Source organism: Apus apus, chromosome 4, assembly GCF_020740795.1.
Source record: "Apus apus isolate bApuApu2 chromosome 4, bApuApu2.pri.cur, whole genome shotgun sequence".
Lineage (NCBI taxonomy): Eukaryota > Metazoa > Chordata > Aves > Apodiformes > Apodidae > Apus > Apus apus.
Genome location: NC_067285.1, coordinates 99,818,035 through 99,841,194, shown reverse-complemented (window position 1 = coordinate 99,841,194; position 23,160 = coordinate 99,818,035). Strand labels below are relative to the sequence as shown.

Here is a 23,160-nt window from a genome sequence, read left to right as displayed (position 1 = left end):
TCTGCATCACCAGATGCATGAACTATGAATGCTTTATTTTAACATTTCCTAGTCACAGGGCAGATGAGCTACATTCTGTATAAATTATCAACTGCATTTACAACAAAGTAAAGTGCAGGAAGACCTGGATTAACCCAAAATACAAGGGATGATTTGTAAAAGCTGTAGTTCCTGACTGACCTTCAGAAGTGTATAAACACCTGATGGCTGGTTCTCAAAATAAATCTAAGGAACATTTCCAGAAACTTCAGAGCCTTTAAAATACTGACTTTACAGCAATAAAAACAGTGATACAAGAAACATTTTATTTCTTCATCTTTTTGCATCAATGAATCTTAAACTGCTCTGCAAAGCATGTGCAGATGTGTTTGTCACAAGATAGAACCTCTGTGAGCAACACAGATCAAGAGAAAGGGTTGGCAGGAGACCTTGCAGAGCAGCAGTCCTCCAGAGATGAAGAGCCCCACAAGCACCAGGAACATGGTCACTCCAAAGAACACCACCCTAATTCAGGCTGACCTAGTTCGATTTACCGACTCTGAAAAAAAACAAACAAACAAACTTAAAAAGAGAGGTTCTCTGACATCTTAAGAATAAAATGCTCCTTTTATATCCTATGTATCCTGTAGAGTTTGGGTCAGGGAGGGTGATTTTTAGGGTTGGAGGCTGTAGAGACAAGGCCAGATAGAGAAGTTAAAAAGGGATGTCATGCAGTGCACAAGTGGGTTGTGATTTATCTATTTTTTTTCAGCAGGTCTATTTATTGAGAGAATTATTCTGATGGCTTAAATTAACACAAAGTTAGCACACTCTGCTTTTTCACTTTGATAATCAACAGCAAGCATCTCAAATTTTGGTTGAAAATTTTCTTAGGCAGATTTTTTTATTATTTTTTTTTAGCTTGGCTTCCTGAGGAAATGCAGCTTGCGTGCATCACACTGTCTCTCTGTCACGTCTGTTCAGCTTCAACCAAACTGAACAGCATAGTAATTTTTAAAATAGTAAGGTCCTACAACAGACCTCTACAACATTCAGTACATCATGGAAAACAGCTCCCAAAGTCACTAATTTTGTGTCCAGCAGAGAAAAAGGGTGGTCCATTAGGTTTAGCTAGTAGCAGTTGCTGACCATGCTGGACACGTACAGGTTGGCCACCTTGGATGCACGCATCTCCAGAACAATGTCTGCTCAGCCGTTCCCAGTCAAGCAACATTAGCTAAAAGCTATGGTAAAAAAATCAAAATCTAAGTGCAAGACCATGGCAGAGAAACTAAGCAAAAGTGAGGCATCTCACTGTGAGGACACAGAAAGACTGGAAGGTACCATGGTAGAGAAGGCACTTCTCTACAGCACCAGCAAACCAGTGCAAATTAGTTCCACCATTCAAGGAATGATCTGGAACTTTTGAGGTTTGGCCTTCATCTCTTTCAATCTCTCTCCAATTTTCCAGATGGACTTAACTTAGCTTGCAGCTGCTGTGTACAAACAAGCACAAAGAACTTTTGATAGGCATTATATGTTAAATGATGGGTACAGGATAAGCCCACGATATATGATTAACCATATATATCCTAAGCCACTGTTATATGTGATGCAAACCAATGAGATACGATAATCCATATGATGCATGATATGTAAGGTGACTTACGCAATAAGCCAAAATGTCTTTTTACATAAGCAAATGCCAGCTCCACTTGCATGCAAAAAGTAGCAACAGAAAACGTGTCTCTGTTAAGACACACAAAGAGAAAAGCTCATGGAGGCTGCCTTCCCTTCGCCTGCTTAAGAAGAAAACACATTGATGTTGATGAAACAGCATGTCTCTTTTCACAGCTTTGTGGGATGATAATAGCCTCAGCTTCCCATATGGAAAGGAGGATTATTGTGAAGCAAGGGAGTACTTTCACATGTGTGCAACAAAGAGTAGTGTAAGAGCAGAGCCACCTGCCAGCACAGCCACCAGGAAGAATGGTGGCAGACCTGTTCGCCTCTTAGGAGATGACAATATGCCGCATGGCTGCCAGTAACTCCTCACATCCCTCTGTCCTCTCGCTGCCATCTGCAATTCAGATGATCCAAAATTATAATAAAAGCTATTGCATCCTCCTCTCCGATACTGTAATATTAGTAAGGTTTCTTATTTTTATTTTGGAGGGAAGAGGTTTTAAAACAAAAGGCTGGGAAGGCTGAAGAAGGAAAGCTGGACTTGGAGGCAACACTGCTGCAAGCACAGCAAACCCTTTGTTAGCTGCTGCACCCACCCAGCTAAGCAGCACTCGAGCACCCTGCATGGCAGCTCTGCAACTCCATCAAGCATCACAACTGGCATCAGTCTGCTTTGAAAAAAGAAATAGTATTTGTCACTTATAATTCTTACGGCAGCAACATTAAACTGGCAAGATCTTTAGAAATCAGTAGAATTTAAACCAGAACAGGCAACCTGCTGTCTTGTACGTGACATAATGCTTCACCCATTTACCAGTGCTTTCCCTGGTGAGTTGGATTATAAAAAAAAAAAAAAAAAAAAAAAAAAAAAAAAATCAATCTAGAAGAAATTAAGCTAATATGAACACCAAAAAAAAAAAGCTGTGATGCCTCTGCCCCAGGCTCCATTAATGACAGTGAGTTGATTACATGAGATACGCCCAAATGATCATAATTGCAATCTCAGATATGCATAGATCTCATAATGAAGAGGAAAGCAAAAAGACCTCAAAGTCCTTGCTACCCTGACTTAGGGAGAAAACCGTCTGATCCCCCAGCCAGTTAGAAGACAGCAGCTATCTAAAACAGAGGACTCCACTCATGTCTCCAAGGTTTTATGACCAGCTATGCCTTTCCCTAAGGCTTTAGAGAAAAATTAAATTTAAAAATTCAGATTTTACCTAGAGAATCAGCTTCTTGCCTTCTGCAGGCAGCCAGCTGGAGCCCTGAAGCATAAGACTTTTTATTTTAGTAATTATTTTAACCTAGAGCTGAGCGTGTGGAGCACACTGAGAGCAATGAGGGCTTTCTGTTCTCCTCCACAGCTCATGAAAGAAGGGAACAACAAAGAATAAATACAAACTTGCAGATGTACAGATTGCACAGAAGCAATGACCTCCACAACCATCCACAGAGATACTCACAAGCCTGTTCCCAGAGTCAGATTAAAGCGTATCCAATCGGATTAAGTTCCTAGCAATAGCAAGCTTACCACCTACCTACACTGAGAAATTATTCCCATGTGTAATCAACCTCACTGCATCTTTATAATGATTGAATTTTTCAAGCTTTGATTTACAGCCATTAGATCTGTTCTGTCTTTTTCTGCAAGACTGAAATCTATACTTGATTTAGTTGTTCTTTTGTTCCTAATACATTGGTAATGCCTTCTTATTGCCTTAAACTCTACTGGCCAGTAATAATTATTTATTACCTTTATCTTCCCTAAAAGTAATTTACATTTTGTAGATTCAATTTGCATTCCCAGCTACACCCCCCTTTTCCATACTTAACTTACTGATTTCTTGTTTAATTATCACCTTTCCGTCTTCTTTACTTGGCTAGCTTTCCTCTCCAAGGTAACTTACTTGTGTGCTCATTAAAGCGTAGCCTTTAGAATACCCAGCAGGATTTCTTGAGAAGTCTCATTCTCCATTAAAACTTCCTCTTTTAACACTCAGTTAAGGAAACAGGTTGTTCTTATGGTCCAGTCAATTTTATGTTCCACGTAATACTGCCTGGTGCCACAAAGCAGAGGGTAGTGCAGTACCCCCAAGTTTTTGGCAATCTCTGGCTGACAATGCTCGATGGATCAGAAAGTCCAACACTGATTTATCTCCTGCTCCATGTGGACATTTCCATCTTACAATATCCTTGAGATTTTCCTTAGATCTTTAGAAAATGTAAGGCATTCTTTTTCCTAGTGTTTTTCAGAAGTCCTCATTCTGGATTTACTGATGGCAATGCATCTTTTCCTCACACACTGTGGACAAGTCCTAGAAAGTGGCACTCTCTATTGCCACAGAATTTGTCCCCTGCCTGCAACAAACGCCCACCAGCCAAACGTTCTGTTTTGCTGTCAGTGAAGTGGATGGAAATTTGTGCCATTCCATGCTACACTAGGAATTCCAAATTAATTATCCTCATTTAAATGTTTGAATTTTTTTTCTTAATTATCTTTGAAAAGTACTACTATGGAAATATTATTCCCTCTAACATACCAATTAAAATTATCCTTTTTTTTCATACTTCGATGTCTGCAAGTGCAATACTAAGTGGAGAAGTCAACTGCACAATTTTTAGTGTGCAAAACTGCTAGTGTTAATGGTGGTGGTTTTGGTTTGGTTTTTCATTGACACTTGGATTCCAAAACAAAACAAGAGTAGCTATGAATACAGATCAACTTTTTATTACCCAGTTCATAAAAGATTAGACCCAGCTTACTTTTGCTAAAAAACTGTGGTACTTGAAAATATTTTTAGCTATCTCCTGGCTCCTCTCAAACAAAACAAATAGATTTCTTAACCCATCACAAGATACTATACTGTATAGATTAAACTCTGTGAGATAAAAAAAGGATAAAAATGTGCAAGTACCACTGTGTTCAAAGCAAAAAGTATTACAGTAAATACCTTTTTTAAAAAAATTAAATTCAGGTAGCCCCTACTTACTCACTAGCACTACCAAGATGGAGCCATGCAAGTCATGATGAATCATTTAACTCCAGGCAAGTTCATTCACATCAAAGGAAGAAACCAAACACAAAGATCTAGTGTGTCGTAAGGAGCTGGGCAAACACTGTTTTTCTCTAAAGTTTTAGGGAATTTCTCTGGACTTTTATATTTATGAACCAAAGAAGAGAAGCATGTCCACAAAGGACAAATAATCCCCAAGGAGGTATGACACCTGTAGTCCCTAGTCTAAGAAACATCAAAAGTATATTAAACAAAAATACTGTCGTGGCAAAAGAAGAGTTTGAAGGAACCCCAGAATATGTTTTGGCTTGTTACAGCCTCCTCCCGAGGGCTCTGTTCAGGATTGTAAGCAACATGGGTCTAACTCTTCAAAAGAAGGGAAGAACTGAACCCACGTCTCCTGTACTGTGGGTGAGTGCTGAAGTCATTGGGCTTTAGGGTAAAATAAGAGCACCTCCCTTTTATTTCTGAACAGGAACTTCTGTAATTTCTGTACTTAGCTTTCCTTATATGTATAGTCAAAAATGAAGTAGTATTCTTGGGAGTAACTGGTAGATCACAAGCTGAACACGAGCCAGCCTGGTGCTCTTGCAGCAATCAGGGCATATGGTGGTGTGGGATGCCTCAGTAAGTCTGCAGCCAGCAGATCAAAGGATGTGGTAATTCCACTCTGCTCAGCACTTAATAGGCCACATCTGGAATACTATGTTCAGTCTTGGCCCTTCTAACTCAGAAGGACCTGCTAGCTCTCAAAAATTGGAAAGGGTCTAGCAGAGGACCATCAAGATGATTAGAGGACTGGAGAACTTCACAGATGAAGAAATGTTGAAAGAATTGGGGTTTTTTTAGTAGGGAAAAGAGACAGCTGAGGGTTGAACACAGCCTTCTACCACTTAAATGGTTGTTACAGAGATGATAGAGATTCTCTTCAGAAAGATGTCCAGTGACAAGAGGCAATAGGCACAGGCTGCTTGAGGTGAAACCCTCGAAAGGTGTAAGAAGAAATTATACAACATAAAAGCAACCAAACTTTGGACGGGCTCATCTCATCTAAGGTCCTGCTTTTGACAGAAGCTTGGAACAGATGATCTCCAGAGCTCCTTTCCAGCCTAGACTTTTCAATATGATTCCATAAATATCAAGGGTTTTTTCTGACCAGAAAACACAAAACAAAAAATACTCAAAGCTACTAGAAATGCACACATTTCAGTCAGGTCACCAGACTGAAAGCAATTCAGTTTCATCAATGCGTTATCTTGCCATTCACCTTCACTGAGGACTTTCTAAGACACTGGTATGAACTTGGTCACTAAATATAGAAAAAATTAGCTGGTTTTTTGACGTCTTGTATGTTATACCTCAAATTGTTTATATGTATTTATTGAATGCAATCCTATTTATTTGCAAACCATATATACTATATCCTGTTTCTCCAAACACAGTAGGAAGGAAACAGCAGGAGACAGTTGATTTAATCACCATTTCAAGCACCTCTTTCTCAGGGCCACGTCACAAGTGGTCATCTGGCTGGCGGGCTTCCTTGTGCCCTTTTCTGTTTCTGTAGTGCTCCTGCCCTTGCATACATACACACAACCAAAATAAAATTGATCCCAGTATTTTCAGGACATCAAAATAATTCCTCAGATGTTCCAGCTAAGGCCTTACTATGACTAGCACCCAGCCTGCTCTGCAAGTTGAAGACTGGAAACTACTGTTAAGTAAAAGGAAATTCAAATATTTCAGTTTGCTTGCACAGCAGGCCTGAAAACAGCTTCAGAGTGACATGGTACAACACAAAAACCACATACTTATATGTTTGTAAAACACTTACCTAACTGCTGCATCAACACAATGCAAAACCCTCTGTATTCTACATTAATTACAAAATAGATAACTACTAGCATTTTACTGTTAGCCAAAACCAGACTTATCTTCCATTTGCAATGTTTCAAGAGTGAGCTCACAGGAAAGACTTTTTGTACTAATTGTACACACTGTCTTGGGTGAATATATTGGTGAATATACAGGGCCCTGCTTTGATGAAAACAAAAAATCAGGACCAGGAAATTTTACAGGTAAAAAATTGGTAAAGTAGGAAATAAAGAAAACTGCACAGCCATGCTGCCTTGTAACATGCTTCACTTTAATTCATGCCCACATGACAAATGTATACTTTACTAATGACAAAAAATAATTGCTAGATATGTTTGAACAAAATACAAACAGCATTTACAAAATGCCAGACTGTGTTTTCAACTCTAGAAGAAATCTTAGCAGATAAAAAGAATGTTAAGTTGGAAACAAGCACTACCATAGTATGCAACACTACCCAGGCCAAAACCAAATTATTCCAGTTCACCTTGCTGTATCCCTCTAATAAACCTGACTTGGAAAAGAATAATATCCAATGGAAGCCCTTATAGGGCATCTCTCATAAAAATCTTGTGACAAGAAATATGAAAAACAAAAATTTTGGTACAAGCAATATAATTGCCCCTATGTCTTCTTCCAAGCTTTGAAAACAGAACGGGGAGAGCACGCTTTTGTTCAGCTCATATTGTAATTCTCCCATTGCTGACAGCCCTTGCATCCTTACTTCAGAAGGATGTTTGAAAACTTGAAAGAAACTACAAGAAAAACTGGTGATACAGAAATCTTGCCTTATGGTTAGAAACTAAAGCACCTCATTGAGATTTGCTACACAACAAAAGAAGGCTGAGATGCCTTGATCCTAGCCTTTAAGTATTTTCATTGAATAATGTCCAGTGCTAAAGGCTTTTTTAATCCAGCAAGGATTCAACAAGTTAAGTCAAAGCTAAATTCAGACCACAAATAAAACTGAACAGTAAGTGCTGGTATAGATGTGGTGGACTCTTTGTTCTCTGAACTATTTAAATATGAACCAGACATCTTTCTAATGAAGTTCACCTTGAAGTAATGGTCTTCAAGCAAGGCATACAGAGCAATGCTCTGTGGTCAATGCTAAGGTTGGCCAGGATTACATCACCAAAATGATTGGCCTCTTCTTGTCTTATAGTCTATGCAGCAATTACATTGAGACATGCTTGTAATTCACTTTAAGCACATTTTGAAAACAATTATTAAAGTGTCACTGCACCCCTACTGACATTTTGAAAGTTATTTTCATGTAAATGGGCTACTTTTGTAGAGAACATTTTGACTATGTCCTAGGACTCACAGATTTAAAGAACTGCAATTTAACTGGGATATAGGAAAATTCACATATAGAAATTCAATGGCTGATCTGCTCAGTGCTAGTTGCAGAGGTCCTACAAAAACTAAGAAGTATTCAAGTAATTCTCCCATGTCATATTTGCCTGAAACCCTTGCTGCTTTTTATGAGGGCCAGGAATCTCTCATATTCTACCAATGTTTAACTACTGGGTGTATTAGTTTATGAGACTCAGCAAAGAACAGACCCTGTTTATTAACCTTTCACTAAACCCCTCACAAACTCAAACACTGACAAGACAGTAAGAATGTTACCAGGAAACATCTGTTTATTACTTTCTGACTTCCCCAGCACTTGACAGTCTACTTAACCACTGAATTTTCATTACCTTTGCTGATTTGATCAACTCCTTTTAGTTCAGAACATTGATAAGCTGAAAAGTGAAGAGCCAAAGTAAAATCCCCTTACATAAAGAATTTGTCTTCATACAGAGTTCACCAGCATAATTATGCCCCTATAGGTCCGATGGTCTAACTCTCCATGTGGATGCTTGAATTCTATAGGCATTCATGCAAGACTAAAAAGCATCCACAAGGCATAATTATACTACTATGGTCTCTGGTAAATTTCCTCATATAAAGAAGACCCTTCAACATTGAGAAGAGAGGTTATTTGAAAGAAAGGAAAAAAAGGAAAAAAAAGAGAGAAAGAAAAGCCCTTTGATGTCCTAATGTAGAAATTGTATAAGGTTTTCTGCTGTTCAGTTACAACATACCATAAAGCATGCACATAAAAAAGATTACAAATACGAAAAAAAAATATTCCTCTGATGATACATTTTGACTGACCTTTCATCAAAGCACATTGACCCAAAATGATATCACAATTACTCAAGGATATTTACCAAGGTTTGGGAAGTTTTAAAGACCTATGCAATTTTCCCTTTTAATATCATGAGTACAATTGATTTGTGGCATATGTGATCATCAGTTCTGCAAAGTAGCTTCTGTGAGCTAAACTTAAGCAGCAAACTGTTTTGTGCTACTGCATAAAAATGGACCTGAGCTCTCAACACCATAATGAGAGAGGAAATGACAATTACAGTAGGGTTTGTATTCTCTGTATCAAAGATGAGCATACTAGGTCTGATCTTACCCTAGTTCCCTCACCTTGTCCTTACGTGGTTAGAAAGCACGACTTCCAGTGCTTGGAGTTAGACTTATAAAAAACCTAAACATATGAAGGTAGAGGAGTTAATGATTTAAGGCATCCAAGCAACCATAATTCTTTTAAGTAAAACTGTGCATAGAGGGTTAAAGAATCGAGAGTCTGCAGAAATAAACTAAATTTAACTCCACATTACCCTCAGATTCTCATTACAGAAGAAAATTAAAGTTTTCTGGATTATTTTAACTGTGCATGGTTTTATAAATCAGTATTTCATGTTACTGAAGTGCAATATTTTCACTACATTTCCTAGGTTTCAATTATTTTTGAATAGCTAATGTACTTCTAAAATATTTTAACACTACTATTGCAATACATTCAGTGTTTACACAGTGGTTTTGGCAGAGATTTTTCTTGGATTTCTTTTCTCTACAATTATTGAAAGTATTATACATGAGCACTAAGAAAGAACCACCCAGATAATATGGGTTTAGGAATCAAAATATACAGGGTGAAACCAGAACATTGCTTTTCACTGTCTTTGAATCATCATAATAGCATGAATGGTCAAAAGTGATGAAGCTTAACGTTGATTTACAACTGACCATTAGATCACAGATGTAAATTATTTTGAGAGGACTCAAGACTTCTTGTTTTTGTATCCAAGCTAGAGCTAGGCATATTTAGGAGGAGGAGGGAGGAAATAAATGAAAGCTTCGGTATCAGTCACCCTCCCTGCACTATTCAGAAATGTAACTTAATACATTAATAAATAAATTAATAAGCAAGCCAGGGGTGGGAAGGTAGTTGGGACATGACTAAAAAACAACAAAATGTGGAGAGAGCATTCATTTGCTGTATGGCAGAACTCAGTTCAACTCTGTGTTGCCTCCATGTCTATATCTTCTGCCTCCCAGACGCACAGCCTCATCCCCAGGCCAGTCTCACTGTTAATCCCATGGATGCTGGAGTATTTAATAAAAGATGCTGCATGCCTACACTAACTGGGAGAGCATCCTACCCCCCAGCAACCTACCTGCTCCCCTCTGGCTGAGCTCAGATATTGCAACAGCCAGCCTTAGAGTTGTTGATTCCACCTCCGTTACTGGATATATAGACATAATTAGTCACAATGATACGGTTAATGGTTTTCTTAATTTTAATCTGTATTTCTTCAATTCTACCCTTCGCATAAAAGTTTGATTAATTTTAGTTCTACAGTGAATCTGAGGAGTCTGTACTGCTAATTTCTGAGATAATTCCATATTAATTAAAGCAGCAAATTTCTTACAGAATCTGTTGAAAATAATTTTATTGAAACAGTGGGTGGTGATGTAAAATTAGTGAACATCCATCTTACTCTCAAAGAGGAAATAAGGTCAAGTACAAGAGAACATGTTTTCACATAGAAATGAGATAGGTTGCCCTTGCTTTTAGTACAACAGAGATGCGATAGCACCGAAGGGGAACCTGCTCCTCTATCACCTTTCAGAGGTTTAACAGGTAAACTTTAATAAAAGTTCTTGTAGCAATTTAAAGCACTTACTTTAACAGACTATTGAGGTGCAAACATATCTGCCTTCTGTTTAACTTGCTATGTGGTCCATACACTCTTGCAGAGGGGTAGACCTAGCTACAGACACATGCTTGCTTCCTCCTGCTGCATCTGCAATAAGGACTATCTACATGATTCAATGAACTCTATTTCAAAGCTTAAAAACTTCCATAGTCTCCTTGGGTCTCCTAACTTGTCTCCTAAATATGGTCATACTACAGTATGCAACACTTTGGAACAGACTATTCCAACACTGGAAGCATCACACAGTTATTCTTAGCACAAGTCAGTTACACAAGATTCCAGAGACCTTATCCAATGATCACTGAGATCATTCCTTAAAACTACCAGGAGCCTCCTACACCACAATATTCAGGTACATAAATACACATTGAACATTTGTGCAATTAGCAGAGATGTCTCATGCATTCTTTAAAGCAGAACCCAAACTTACCCCAAGAGCTGTGAACAACACCTTCATGTTTGGTAAACAGTGGCAGCTGCATCTGTACTGTACATAGACAAGAAGATGAGAAAATATTATCCTCCAACTATAGCAGCACACACTGCTGGACAAACTCTTCTTCTGCACAGAGCACATCAGAAAAAATCAGCAGTAAAACCTTAGTATTCTCTATCCTCAGAATAACTTCGGTTTATGTCCTAGTAATATAACCAAATTTACCAGCCATATTATAAGGGCTGTTAAAAATGCTACCTGATATGTGACTGCACCAGCAACAACACAAGCTTTAAAATCCTACAAGCCATTTTGAGAATTAAACAGAGAGTGACAGTATCTCTATTTTGTAGTGCCAACTTTTTGAACACTTTGCATTTGTCATGAAACATATGATGGTGTTGGCAGCAGTTCCCAGTGAGCACTGGTCCCCTTTGTGAAAGCCACTGCTTAAACAAAGAACTGGCTATGGTCTCATCCTCAAAAAATTTGAAGTGCATTTGCTCCACTGGTGAATTATTGCCATCCTGGACAGAAGGTGGAAAGCGTGTAGGATTCTGCAGCACACAGAAAATAAGCTCTTCACAGTTTTGTAGGCTGTGCACACAGAGCCATTCTATCACTTTTCGGCAACTCCAATTTACATTATATCTACAGACTTACAGTAAGATGAGATAGTCACAGTATTTAAACCTTCAAACAATCTATGCTGCAAATCTGCCAGCCTCCTGTTCCTCAGAATGTTTCATCTCAGCTAAAAATCATCAGTTCAGAGGGATAAGAGCACAGAGGTATACAGCTGACTGTAATGCATTCCACCAGACAGGCCTTATTAATTTTTTAGCTGAACTTTCTTCTGTCCTTGTTGTTCTTGCCAACCACAGGCAGAACATTTTAGAGACAATAGCAATTCCCCAGAGGTTTACATGCACTATTCAATTCCCAACACTAAAAAAATAAATATTATTTTTCTGAAGTGAGTTTCGTCTCGTATTTTCCTTCATCCTAAATTCCAACTAACATGCAGAACTTGCACTGCATAGCTGAGAAACTAGAAGAAATTGCCACATGCAATTAGCACAGCAGAAGCAGCAAACTAGCAATAGGATTTAATTCACTTTAATTCACTAGTTGGTTGCCATAAATACCAGTCTGTAAAACAAGAAATTCTGAATACTCCACAGACATCATTTTCCTTTCATAAAGATGTTTGTTTATTTTGGCAGTGATTCTCTTGGGAGAAATTCTAATGACTTCCACTACTAAAAAAACCCCAAAACAAAAAAGAAACAGAAACTGCCACTAGCAAGCAAGAAAATATTAGTCTAATGTGCTGGTTAAACTCCAGAGCAAAAAAGAGAAAAAAAAGAGTAAATCACTGCTTTGCATTCTTGTGATCAGAACCCACATCCTTCAAGTTCAACAGGCAGCACAGCTCTCATGATGGAAGTCGGACTTCCAATAAAGGAAGAAAGCTTCCCATCTCCTGTGAATTTTAAGATTTTTAGCTTTAAAAACACACACACACAAGCATAGGCATGGGAAGCACAGAATAAAGCAAACTACCTCAATCCCTGGGGTTAAATTTTCCCACTGCTTTGAATTTTATTCCAATACACAGCAATCTAACAAAGGTTTATTTCCCAATTTTGTTATATCTGGACGATTATTTTTTTTTTCTCTTTTAATGAGAAAAACCACCAGGAAAAAAGGTATGCTACTATGACTCAACAGACTGCTCACTGCTCAAAAAGACTTGCCTACCTCCTTCCTAAGAATGCCTGATTATTATTTTCAGAGTTTAAAAAATCAAGAACAGAAAAAACAGTAAAGGAAACACTGATCTACATTTTCAGAACTCTTTTTTCCTGTGAAATGTCAAACCTCCTCATCTGCTTTTCTATACAAATAACCTGAAGTCCCAGACTGTTTTCCATATTTTTGTGGGAGGAAAAAGCCACTAACAAAAATCATCTTTAAGGTTAAGAGGAAGCAGCTCTAGCAAAAGCACATGAATCGTATACTTATGTTACCAGTTAGGACATCACTATTACGGAAGATGGAGACAGATCTCTTAGCACAGCCCTTGCGAGCAGTGCAGGACAGAGCTACCTAAATGCAGAGTGCTGACAGAGAGCCCAGAAAGAGGAGATGTGGAAAGGTAAAAAAGGTAAGAGAAAACAAGCAACTGATATTAAACCCCCCAATTTTCTTGTAGCTATAGAGCCTTGGAAGAGGAGTCAAACCGAGTAGTAAATCACTGTAAATGGTGAAAGGCCTATAAATATTGTAGGCTGTGAAAGAACGCTTTGTGGCATTGAAAGCAGCCGATGAGTCTCTATGCTGAGCCACTCCTCAAGAAAAAGGTTTTTTGCAGTCAGTACTACGTGTAGCCACATTTACTTTTAACTACAATATGTAAAAGTTCACTAGAAAGCTGCTTTTAGTGTTGGAATGAAAGCAAAGATAATTTCCATGTGTCCCTGTTATTTGCAGCCCATGTTCAAACTCACAGCCACTGTGATTTTGCAGCTAGCTAATAGGAAGGCAATGGCAGATTCTAAAGGAACAGTTATTTTCTTTATGTTAGGCTCCCGAAACTCTGGTGTTCATGCTAATGTACAAAATGAGGAAGGACTGAAGTAACTCCAGGTGCACATTAAAGTCTACATACTCTATCTACATTTTTATCAGTTTAATGATGTATTGTATGTTGCCTAAAACTATAACACTCATTTAGTGGTGTCTGATTAGGAGAAGAGATGGATCATACCCCCAACAACATACACTTCTTAAAGAAGCTAAACCCACAGACTACTCTGAAGTCAACAGCATCTCAGCACAACCCCTTTCAGCTCTTAAAACTCCTGAAAGTTTTTTGGTTCAAGCAGAAAAACAGAATAGTGGGCCAAAATCCTTTCTCATGTAATATCCCATCACTAACAGTGGCCTATAGCAGGTGTAATTCTCCTGGGTTTATGAAAAGGAAAGAACTTAAACTGTGCATGGCAATTTCTAGAAGGGGTAAATAACCACGCAGGGGCAAAACTCAGAAGCCACTGCCTTGATGATTCCTTTCACATCACCCAAATGGCAGCCAGACAACCTGCTTAGTAATCCTTACAGTTTATTTGATTTTTCTTTATAAAGTGTTAGTTTATATAATTTACTGCGATTTGTCTTTTTGTTTCCTCTTCCATAGCATTGCTGGTTCAATTTGCCACACTACATTTAGCACAGAGTGGACAAGACAGAAAGGCAGACATATAAGACAGTCATTGTCTTACAGACACTGACAAACCCAGAAGAGTTAAGAGAGTCATCAGCCCCAGCTCTGCCACAGGCCTTCTCGCTGAAGCTGATACCTGGCACATTTGTTGCAATGAATACACAGAAGCAGGTTGAATAATGGCCACAAGAACCGTAACTTAGGTATATTTGGTTTTACCATACTGACAGCTTGTTTTGCAACATCTTTTTCTTTCAATTTGAATATTATGTACAGGAATATCACGTATGGATTGGCATTTGCTCCTCATAACATTTGCTGTCTAGCCTAAGCAACTCATCCCAGCTCTGTGAACCCTCCAGCTTCCCCAAGTCATTCAGATGAGGGGCTCTGCCAGCATGCTCTCTGTCCTTCAGGCCCAAGCACAGGGTCCCTTTCTAATTACAGTTAGAGAATGCGGAGTCCAAGCATCTCAGTATCCCGCAAGGTCTGGAAAGACAAATCTAGGAAGTATTATATATGATTAGCCAGTTCTTACACATTTGTGTAGGCAACCGTTTTCAGATACCTTCCTACTGGCCCAATCCAAAAAAAAACAAATCTCAAACTTTCCCTGGGAAAGGGCAGCTAAGATAAAAGAATGCAGGAAGGAATCAAGTGATTAAAAGGGAGAAAACCATTAAAGCAAGAGGGTGCAAAGGCCAAACGTTCAAAAATCAAGAAACTGGAAAGAGAAAACACACAATGCCAAGAACAGGACTCAGCACTTCCTAATGGCACCAAGGTACCAGCTAAGACACTTGATTTGGTGGACAAGAAGCCAGAATTTTTGACCCCAGCACACACCAAAAGGTCTCTTCTCAGAGGCAGAAGAAACATGACATACAACCTGAAGGCTTCTTGGTTTTACAAGGTACAGCAGTTCTTGCTTGTCTCAGAGTCAAGAAGCATATGCCACAAGAACAAGGAGCACAAACGACCTCCTGAATTCTGCAGCAAGATGCAGCCAGAAGCTTTCCTCTTAATCAGCAGAGACAGAGATCAGGTTTCTCTCTCTAAAGGCACCTGCATTAGGGTAGAATGAATCATCCTTTGGTAGCACCTGTCTTGTGTTTGTAGAAGATTAGGAAGCTAATGCAGAACGGATGGTTACTTTTTACATGTTTAAAAGTAGATGAGATTCAGCCCACAAAAGTTGTTTTAATAAACATGCACAATTGGGGTAGGTGGCTACCATGATAGAGATAGGGTGTCACAGAGGATGTGAGTACTTTTGTCTTTCAGCCAATTTAAAAAGACTAGTGAAAGATGCCACAACAGCTGTTGCGAGGAAATAATCACTACAATTTGGACTTGATTTAAAGGTCAGGGACAGAGAAACAGACCACAAAAGAAACAATAAAAGAGTTCCTACAAGCTTTGTAGAAATAGGCAGCTGCTGACAGGAGAGGCACAGTGCAGCACTGCTTCCGCCCTTGCCAGACACCTGAGAACACCCCAGGTAGGACAGCTTCTGTTCAGCCTTGCACATAACTGAATGTCAGACCTATGACAGGAACACCAAAGGAAGCTTGATGCTACCAGTTCTGCAGCTCACAAAACTAATGTTTACAGGGACTGTGCTATGAAGCAACTCTCTATTCAGAGAGGAATCATTACTCGGCCGGCAACATTTTATTCAGCATGTGATCATTTGTAGGGCCTTGGTCTGCATTCTATTTTTTACCACTGATAAGACAGACAGCTGCAGAGTTCTTCAAACAGATGCCAATATAATGAACAATCGCGGAGTACTAAGCCGTAATCCAGCAAAGATAAATATGTACCAATTATTCTTCCATGCTGCAAATGTATTATCTTAACCCTGCAAGATGGCATAGATACCAAGTACACACCCACAAAGGTTCATGATCACAAGAGAGATGACTGTAGATACCAAACAGATTTTTATTTTCTCTACACGTTATACACATATAACAAACACATACAGATTTAACAGGTAAGAATTGTTACACTGGGTCAGACCAGAGGCCTATCAGCCAAAAGGAATGCAGCCATCCAGTCTTTGACAGTGGCCACTAATGGACATGTAGACAAAACTACAATAGGTCAAGCATATAATGACACTTCACCAGGGTACTCACCTTCAATAGCCATGTATTAAATTTCCTCACTGCTGAACTAAAGCTTTCCCAGAGCACAAAGGGAGCTCACTTATTCTAGTCTTTTCAGTGGTATCTACAACATCAATACATCTACAGTTGCCAAACGACTTATTCGTTTGCATTAAACAGCCGCCAATAGCTGTGCTTCCTCTACACGGAAAGGGCAAAACCCCACCTTTAAAACCACCTGTCCAGGAAATACCACAGAAGGCACCGCCACGTGCCACACCTCAGCAGGGGCTCGGTCCGAGCTCTGGCGGGTCTCCAAGGGGCCCCAGCAAACGAGCGGCCCAGCGCGATGGCCACACCCGGCTGGGGAGGAAGGGGCCACACACCCCGCTTCACGCCGGGGCGCTGACGCTCTCCACTTCCCCGCAGGGTAAAGGGCGCTGGGGAGAGGCAGAAACACCCCACCCCGGCGCCCCTACCGCCGAGGGAAGCGGAGGCCACAGAAGTGCCACGGCGACCGGCCCCTCCAGCCCCGCGCCCCTGCCAGGAGAGCCCCGGCCCGGGCAGGCCCCTCCGCGGCGCAGGCCCCTCCCGCCCGGGCCTCCGCACCCGCCCGGCTCGTGCTGCCGCGCTCGCGTCAATGCAAATGAGCAGCCCGCGAGGCGAGGGGGCGGGGCGCCCCGCCTCCCTGAACCCGCGCCCGCCGGCCCCGCCGGCAGCGGGAGGAACCACCGCCCCGGCCTCCCCCAGCCCTGGGTGCGCGGATAGAAGCCGGTGGCACCTGCTGGCGCAGAACGAAAGGGAAATAATTTCGTGTGAGGTATTTCCCGCTTGAGGGTAGATGCGTCGTCGAAACCCAGTGAGTGCCTTCCTCACGCAGAGGGCCCGCCGAGCTTCAGGGCGTTCCTTTAAGCCCTGATCCCCCTCCGCCCCCCTGAAGTGGTACCGCTCACCCGGCTCGGTGGCGCCCGGGCCGGGCGGGGGGCGGTGCCCCCATGCGATGTATTATTCATGAGGGGGCGGGGCCGCCCGCTGAGTGCCGAGGTCGGGCGGGCGAAGGGGTGGGGCTGTGACGGGACTATGACGAATGTTCCGGTGCTCTTAAGGGTATTGCAGCCGGCTCCGAGCCGGCAGTGGGGGCGGGGAGGCGGTTGGGGGGCCAGGGCAGCCCGGCGGAGGGAGCCGGGGCCGCCTGACGTCTGGGGGTATCGGCGGCCCGCCCGCCTCTCTCCCGCCAGTGTCCGGCCGGGAGACGCCCCGCTTCCCTTGGTCACGGTGTAGCGGTGGGCGCGCGGTGTCGGCCGGAGGAGTGACCGGGGAGCTGGGGGGAACAACCTGTCTGGGGGTGTTGGCGATAATCTAGGGGATTACTGTGGGTGCGACTGTAGGCGGGAAGGGCCGCCCTACACAGGGGGTACTGACAGATTAGGAGAAAAAGAAAAAAACAAACCCTGATAAAAACAGGAATATCTGTTCTCAAAAGGCTCCGATATTTTTAAAACCAGTATAGTGAGAATTACGGCAAGGCAGAGGGCTTTATTCTAGGAGGTGGCTATTTTTTTGGCTTCTATACTAGCTAGCGATAGGCGGGTGTTTAACCCCCTCCCTCCCCCCGAAGATTATTAATTATCTTTGTCTCTTCAGACCCCCGGGGCGGGCAGCGTGTCCCTCTGCTGAGCCGCTGTCAGGGGAGCCCCCTCCGCTGCATGGGGGAGAACAGCCTCGGGCTCCCGCAGACGGCCAGCCCCAGCCCACCGCCGGGGGTAGGAGGCGCTGGCTCCGCCGGGTCCTTCCCCTCCCTGGTAGCCGCCTCTCGTTCCTCCTCCTGCCCCTTCTCACCCGCGGGAACCGGTTCCTCCGGCAGCGGGTCTGGTGGGTCGCCGCCGCCTTCTCTGCTCCCATCGGCGGCCACTGCTGCGCATCATCAAAACATGCAGGATGAGCTGCTCCTGGGGGTGACACCGCAGCAGCAGCCAGGCAGCGACAGGCTGGGCAGCAGCCCCGCATCAGGACACCCCCCTCTCGGCCACCCCTCCTCTGACTTTAAACCCAGTCTCAGCCCCCATCAGGATTTAAACAAGAAGCAACCGCAGCAGCAACAGCCGCCGCCGCCTCCTCCTCAGCTGAGCCAGAAGAGGAAAGAGTTTAAGCAGCAGCAGCTCAGCAGCCCAGCCCAGCTCGACAGCAGCCACCCCCTGAATAACCACCACCCCCCAGACTATCATCGCCACCCCCCTCAGCAGCAGCAGCAGCAGCAGCAGCAGTTCAGCCACCCCACTGACAAGTACCAGCAGCAGGAGCACAGGCAACAGCAGCAGCTCCAGCTCCTCAGCACTCACCCCCCGGAGCCGCCGCGGACCGGGGACTACCCGCACCACCGGCCCCTCAGCCCCGCCGAGCACCAGGGCGGCGCCGACAGGGGGGCTTTAGAGCTGCTCGCCCCTTCCTGTCCGGGGGGATCGGCGTCCGCGGACCCCAATGTGGGGGTGGCCGCCGCCTCCTGCGTGAATCCGCCTCCGTCTCCTCCTCATCTGCAGGCGAGAGCCCAGCTGCCCCCCATGGAGTCCCCCCCGAACAGCCACTTGCTGGGCAGCCCCGGGAACCTCCTGCCCGGCGGACTAGGCTCTGGCTTCAGCAGCCTGCAGAGCCCGGAGATCCCCAGCCCCCATCACCAGAGCGGGGGCGGCTCCTCCTCGGCGGCTTCCCCTCCTCCTCCGCCGCTGCCCGGCTTCGGCACCCCCTGGTCGGTGCAGACCTCGTCGCCGCCTCCGCAGCAGACGCAGCAGCCTCCGGTCTCCAGCGGCGGCAGTGGCGGCGGGCAGATCAGCGCGATGCCGCCCCCGAGCCCGGAATCCGAGACCAGCTTCTACCCGGGGATCCCGTCATCGATCAACCCCGCTTTTTTCCAGAGCTTCTCGCCGGTGTCTCCTCACAACCCCTGCGCCGGGCCCTTCAGCAGCCCCTTCTCGGCCGCCGCCCCCCCCCCCCGCCGCCGCCGCAGATGAATTTACCTCAGCAGCAGCAGCAACAGCAGAACCGGAGATCCCCTGTGAGCCCCCAGCTCCAGCACCAACACCAGGCGGCGGCCGCAGCCGCCGCTTTCCTGCAGCAGAGAAACTCTTACAACCACCACCAGGTACCGGGCGGCGGCGGGAGGGCAGGGCAGACGCGGTGGGGCGGCAGGGAGACCGGGGCGGAGAAGGGGAGAGAGCTGGGCGGAAGGGAACCCGGGGCAGGGAGGCAGACGCAGGGACGTGAGGGGGGAGCTCCTCTCCCCTGGTTTCGCTAGTGGCGGCCGCCGGCGGGCTTGTCCCCCGCTGCTGGCGCCGGGCGCGGCTGTGCGGCGGTGACAGCCCGGCGAGACCGTGTTGGCGGAGACAGGCGGAGGCAGGGCGGGGCCCTGCCGCGGTCGTCCTGCCGCCCTCGGCGGGCTGAGGGTCGCGGGTGGCCGGCGGAAGGGCACCTGCCCCCCCCGCCTGCTGTGCGGCCAGACTGGTAGGGCTCGGGCAGGGCCGGGCAGCTCGTGGCAACGGCCCGCCCCGCGCCCGGCCGCTGCTCCCCGCCCGTTCCGGGCGGCAGGTGGCGGGTCGGCCGCCTCCGCTGGGCTGTGAGGGGCCTTCCTCGGTACGCCATCGGCTACCCGGGGACGCTGCATCTTTTCGGGATGAGAGGAGGGGGCGTCCTCTTCTAAAAGAGGGTAAACGCGCCTTTTCCTGTCAAGAAGGACTGAAAATATCCCTCCCGTTTCCCTTCTGACCCCCCCACCCCGCAGTCGCGCGTGGCGAGCGCGGTGTCCCCGGAACAATGAGCCTGACAGCTCCGGCTCCCCGGGAAGCCCCTTCCCCAGCCTCAGACCTGCCGTCGCACCCCGTGGGCGGGCTCGGTGCGATGGGCACAAGTCGCCGAAATTGAATTGAGATGGGAAATCTGTCAACCTTGACTTTTCTGGGGTTTTGTCTGAAATTGCTCGAATTTGTACCCAGAGATGGCACTATGTTCTGTGTTACCGTAGTTCTGCTGCCGGCTCTAGTCAAGTAGCGCAACGATCCCGTGTTAAAATGGAAGTTTACCTGTCTTCCCCGAACAAAATACTCCTTGTAAGAAATCAGAGACAAGCAGACCCATGTTAATGTTACCTTAGTGCATTTTAGCCACATCCTGCTCTGATCATCTGCTCGTTTATGAAAGGCCAAAGTTCTATAGGCCTCATTTTTTCTTTAATTCTAGTATTAAATCTTGTCAGTTTTAATCGGTAATGCTGAATTTGTGAAGCATTTCTATCAGAACTGGCATCTCACATTATGTGTGCCTGTCCAAGAGCTGTTGTGGATGCGTTGTGATTAGGAGCTAGTTGTCCTTCACATCTGTAATAACCCTCTTCAAACAGGTTCTAAAACAATTTTCCAACATGAGGTGTACAGGAATTTTCTCTCAGTTACAAGTTGTAGGTAAACTTAAACAGTGCCATGACAGCACAGCTAGCAATATTAGAGGGTTGCTAACACTGACTTTATCTCTTAAGGTTTGTTTCACAATGGAGTGCCTGCCTCTCCCAAAATTCCTATTAAAGTATTCAAGTTTTACAACATAATTATCTATAATTATATAGAGTGGGATGTTTGTCTGATTACTTGACCAAAATGGCTTTAGTGATTTTGTTTGTTTGCTTGCTTTCTGGGGGTGTTGTTATAATTTTATCATACTGTCTTCTGAAAGTTCTGTTTTATCTAATGCATAATGTATTGACATGCTTTAATTTGTTGTTATTAGAATTACAAGCTGAGCATTGCTTGCAGTTAAGCTTTGAGGTAGAAGTACTGCCTTTCAACAGAATATACGAATTTAGAATATCATAAACACCACTTCTATGTTTGAGAAAAAGCCTTTCCAAGAACAGTCAGATTTGAGAACACTAAAGACAAACACTGTTCTTCAGTGTCAGTCAGGCTCAGTGGGTCCATCTCATGGTAGTATGTCAACCACTATAGCTCTCTTTTTGGCACAAGTTGTAGCTTAGGAATGAAAACTTCTCATCCTCTAAAGACTGCTTACGTTGTCATATTCAGGAGTACAGTGCACTTGTTAGATACAGAGATACTTGTATGTAATTAGGGAAAAAAATCCTTACACTCCCCCAGCCCCCAGATTCTACCCTGCAGAATTCCACTGATAGTCCTGTTCATTACTTCAGAAATATTTGATCAGTGGCTTTAGAATAATGTATTTTAATGTGGAAATGTTAAGATAGTTCCTTCAGACAGATTCTCTGTATAGTAATCGGTGCTCTTTTTGCTCTTATATGGTAATAGTGAGACAGTGGTACTCAGAATACTGCGGAAAAAATCTGCCATCTGGATTTAAATTTTTAATTTCTACTTACTGTAGTGAAATACTACTACTCACTGAGTAGAAATAATTAGTAGAATAATATTTATTAAAATAATTTTTTTAATTGGTCTCATTGAAATTCTTGTATTATTTTTCTGAAGATCTCGCTATGTGATACCCAATAATGTATGATTAAATGATACCATGGTTTTTGTAACATGATTTTACACCCTGGAATAGTTCTACTGCATAGCTGTAGAGAATGCTACCAGTTACTTAAATGATAATCTAAATTGCACAAGGCGTGTGGGGTTTTGGGGGGCTGTGTGGGAGAGTGGGAATTACAGTTTTTTGTGATGCTGCATTAAGATTTCTCCTTTACCTTAGTAATGAATTAATGTTCTCAGGTTTATAGAAATCTCTGTGCATTGATTACTTGGTGGTTCGTTGTTTTGTTTCTTGCTTGGGTTTGTTGTTTGTTTTGTGTTTTTTGTTTTGTTTTTTTTTTCTAAGTAGAGAAACATTTCAAGTATTTTCAAAATAATATAGTTTAATCTTTCTTTTTAGCCTCTTCTGAAGCAGTCACCCTGGAGCAATCAGAGTAGCGGCTGGAGCACAGGAAATATATCCTGGGGAGGAATGCATGGTAGAGACCATCGTAGAACTGGAAACATGGGAATTCCAGGAACTATGAACCAGATCTCCCCTTTGAAGAAGCCCTTTTCTGGTAATGTCATAGCTCCTCCTAAGTTTACTCGCTCCACTCCATCACTGACACCGAAATCTTGGATTGAAGATAATGTTTTCCGAACTGACAACAACAGTAATACTCTACTTCCTTTGCAGGTAAGGATGGTATGTAACTGTTGTCTTCATAGTCTTGCAGAGCATTTTGGTATAATTCATTTTAAAAGAGAATTAAGCAGTGGTTACAGGCCCGGTACTTGGTTTCTATAACTTTTAGTCCTAAATTGGAACTAACCCAAGTGTTTTCAATGTGTTCATCAATATAGAATCTTGACTGTCAAGAATGATAGAAACTGTAGCCACTGACACAGAACAAAATATGTTTAATCCAACAAGTATTCTCCCCTGTGGTACTGCTCATATTCTTATAAATCCCTTTAAAAATCGGGGGGGGGGGGGTTGGTTCACTTTTCCTTGTATATAGGTTTTCCTACTTTTATAGATGGCTCTGAGTGTATTTCATGTTCATCTTTTACTTGAATTCTAGGCTGACATTTCGCACGTTAGTGACATTTGTTTCCTCCATGCTCTAGCAACTTTTATATTATGTTTTGGCTGGAAATTCTGTGATTTAGAAGCATTAAACAGAAGAACATGTCCTAGAGCTAAAAGTTCAGCTCCTAAATTTTGCCAGTGACTTCTTATGTGACTTCAGGAAAGTCACTTAACTCCACCCTTAGTAGTTACC

At 43.4% G+C, this 23,160-nt stretch overlaps 1 protein-coding gene and 2 long non-coding RNA genes across 3 annotated transcripts in view; 1 reads left to right on the top strand and 2 right to left on the bottom strand.

Moving 5' to 3' along the window:
• Positions 1-338: 338 nt before the first annotated feature.
• On the bottom strand, positions 339-16,929 carry LOC127384807 (uncharacterized). Its single transcript, XR_007889512.1, has 3 exons — positions 16,428-16,929; positions 11,049-11,105; positions 339-538 (listed from the first exon to the last, which is right to left on the bottom strand). It is a non-coding gene; the product is annotated as an uncharacterized LOC127384807 (long non-coding RNA).
• A 984-nt stretch (positions 16,930-17,913) lies between these two features.
• LOC127383995 (uncharacterized) lies at positions 17,914-18,832 on the bottom strand. Its single transcript, XR_007889346.1, has 2 exons — positions 18,737-18,832; positions 17,914-18,311 (listed from the first exon to the last, which is right to left on the bottom strand). It is a non-coding gene; the product is annotated as an uncharacterized LOC127383995 (long non-coding RNA).
• The window catches only part of CPEB2 (cytoplasmic polyadenylation element binding protein 2), a 52,461-nt gene continuing 47,404 nt past the window's right edge, over positions 18,104-23,160 (top strand). Inside the window, 3 exon segments of the mRNA XM_051617827.1 lie at positions 18,104-19,373; positions 19,376-19,533; positions 22,293-22,571. Of these exon segments, the coding sequence (XP_051473787.1) occupies positions 18,104-19,373; positions 19,376-19,533; positions 22,293-22,571 (1,707 nt within the window).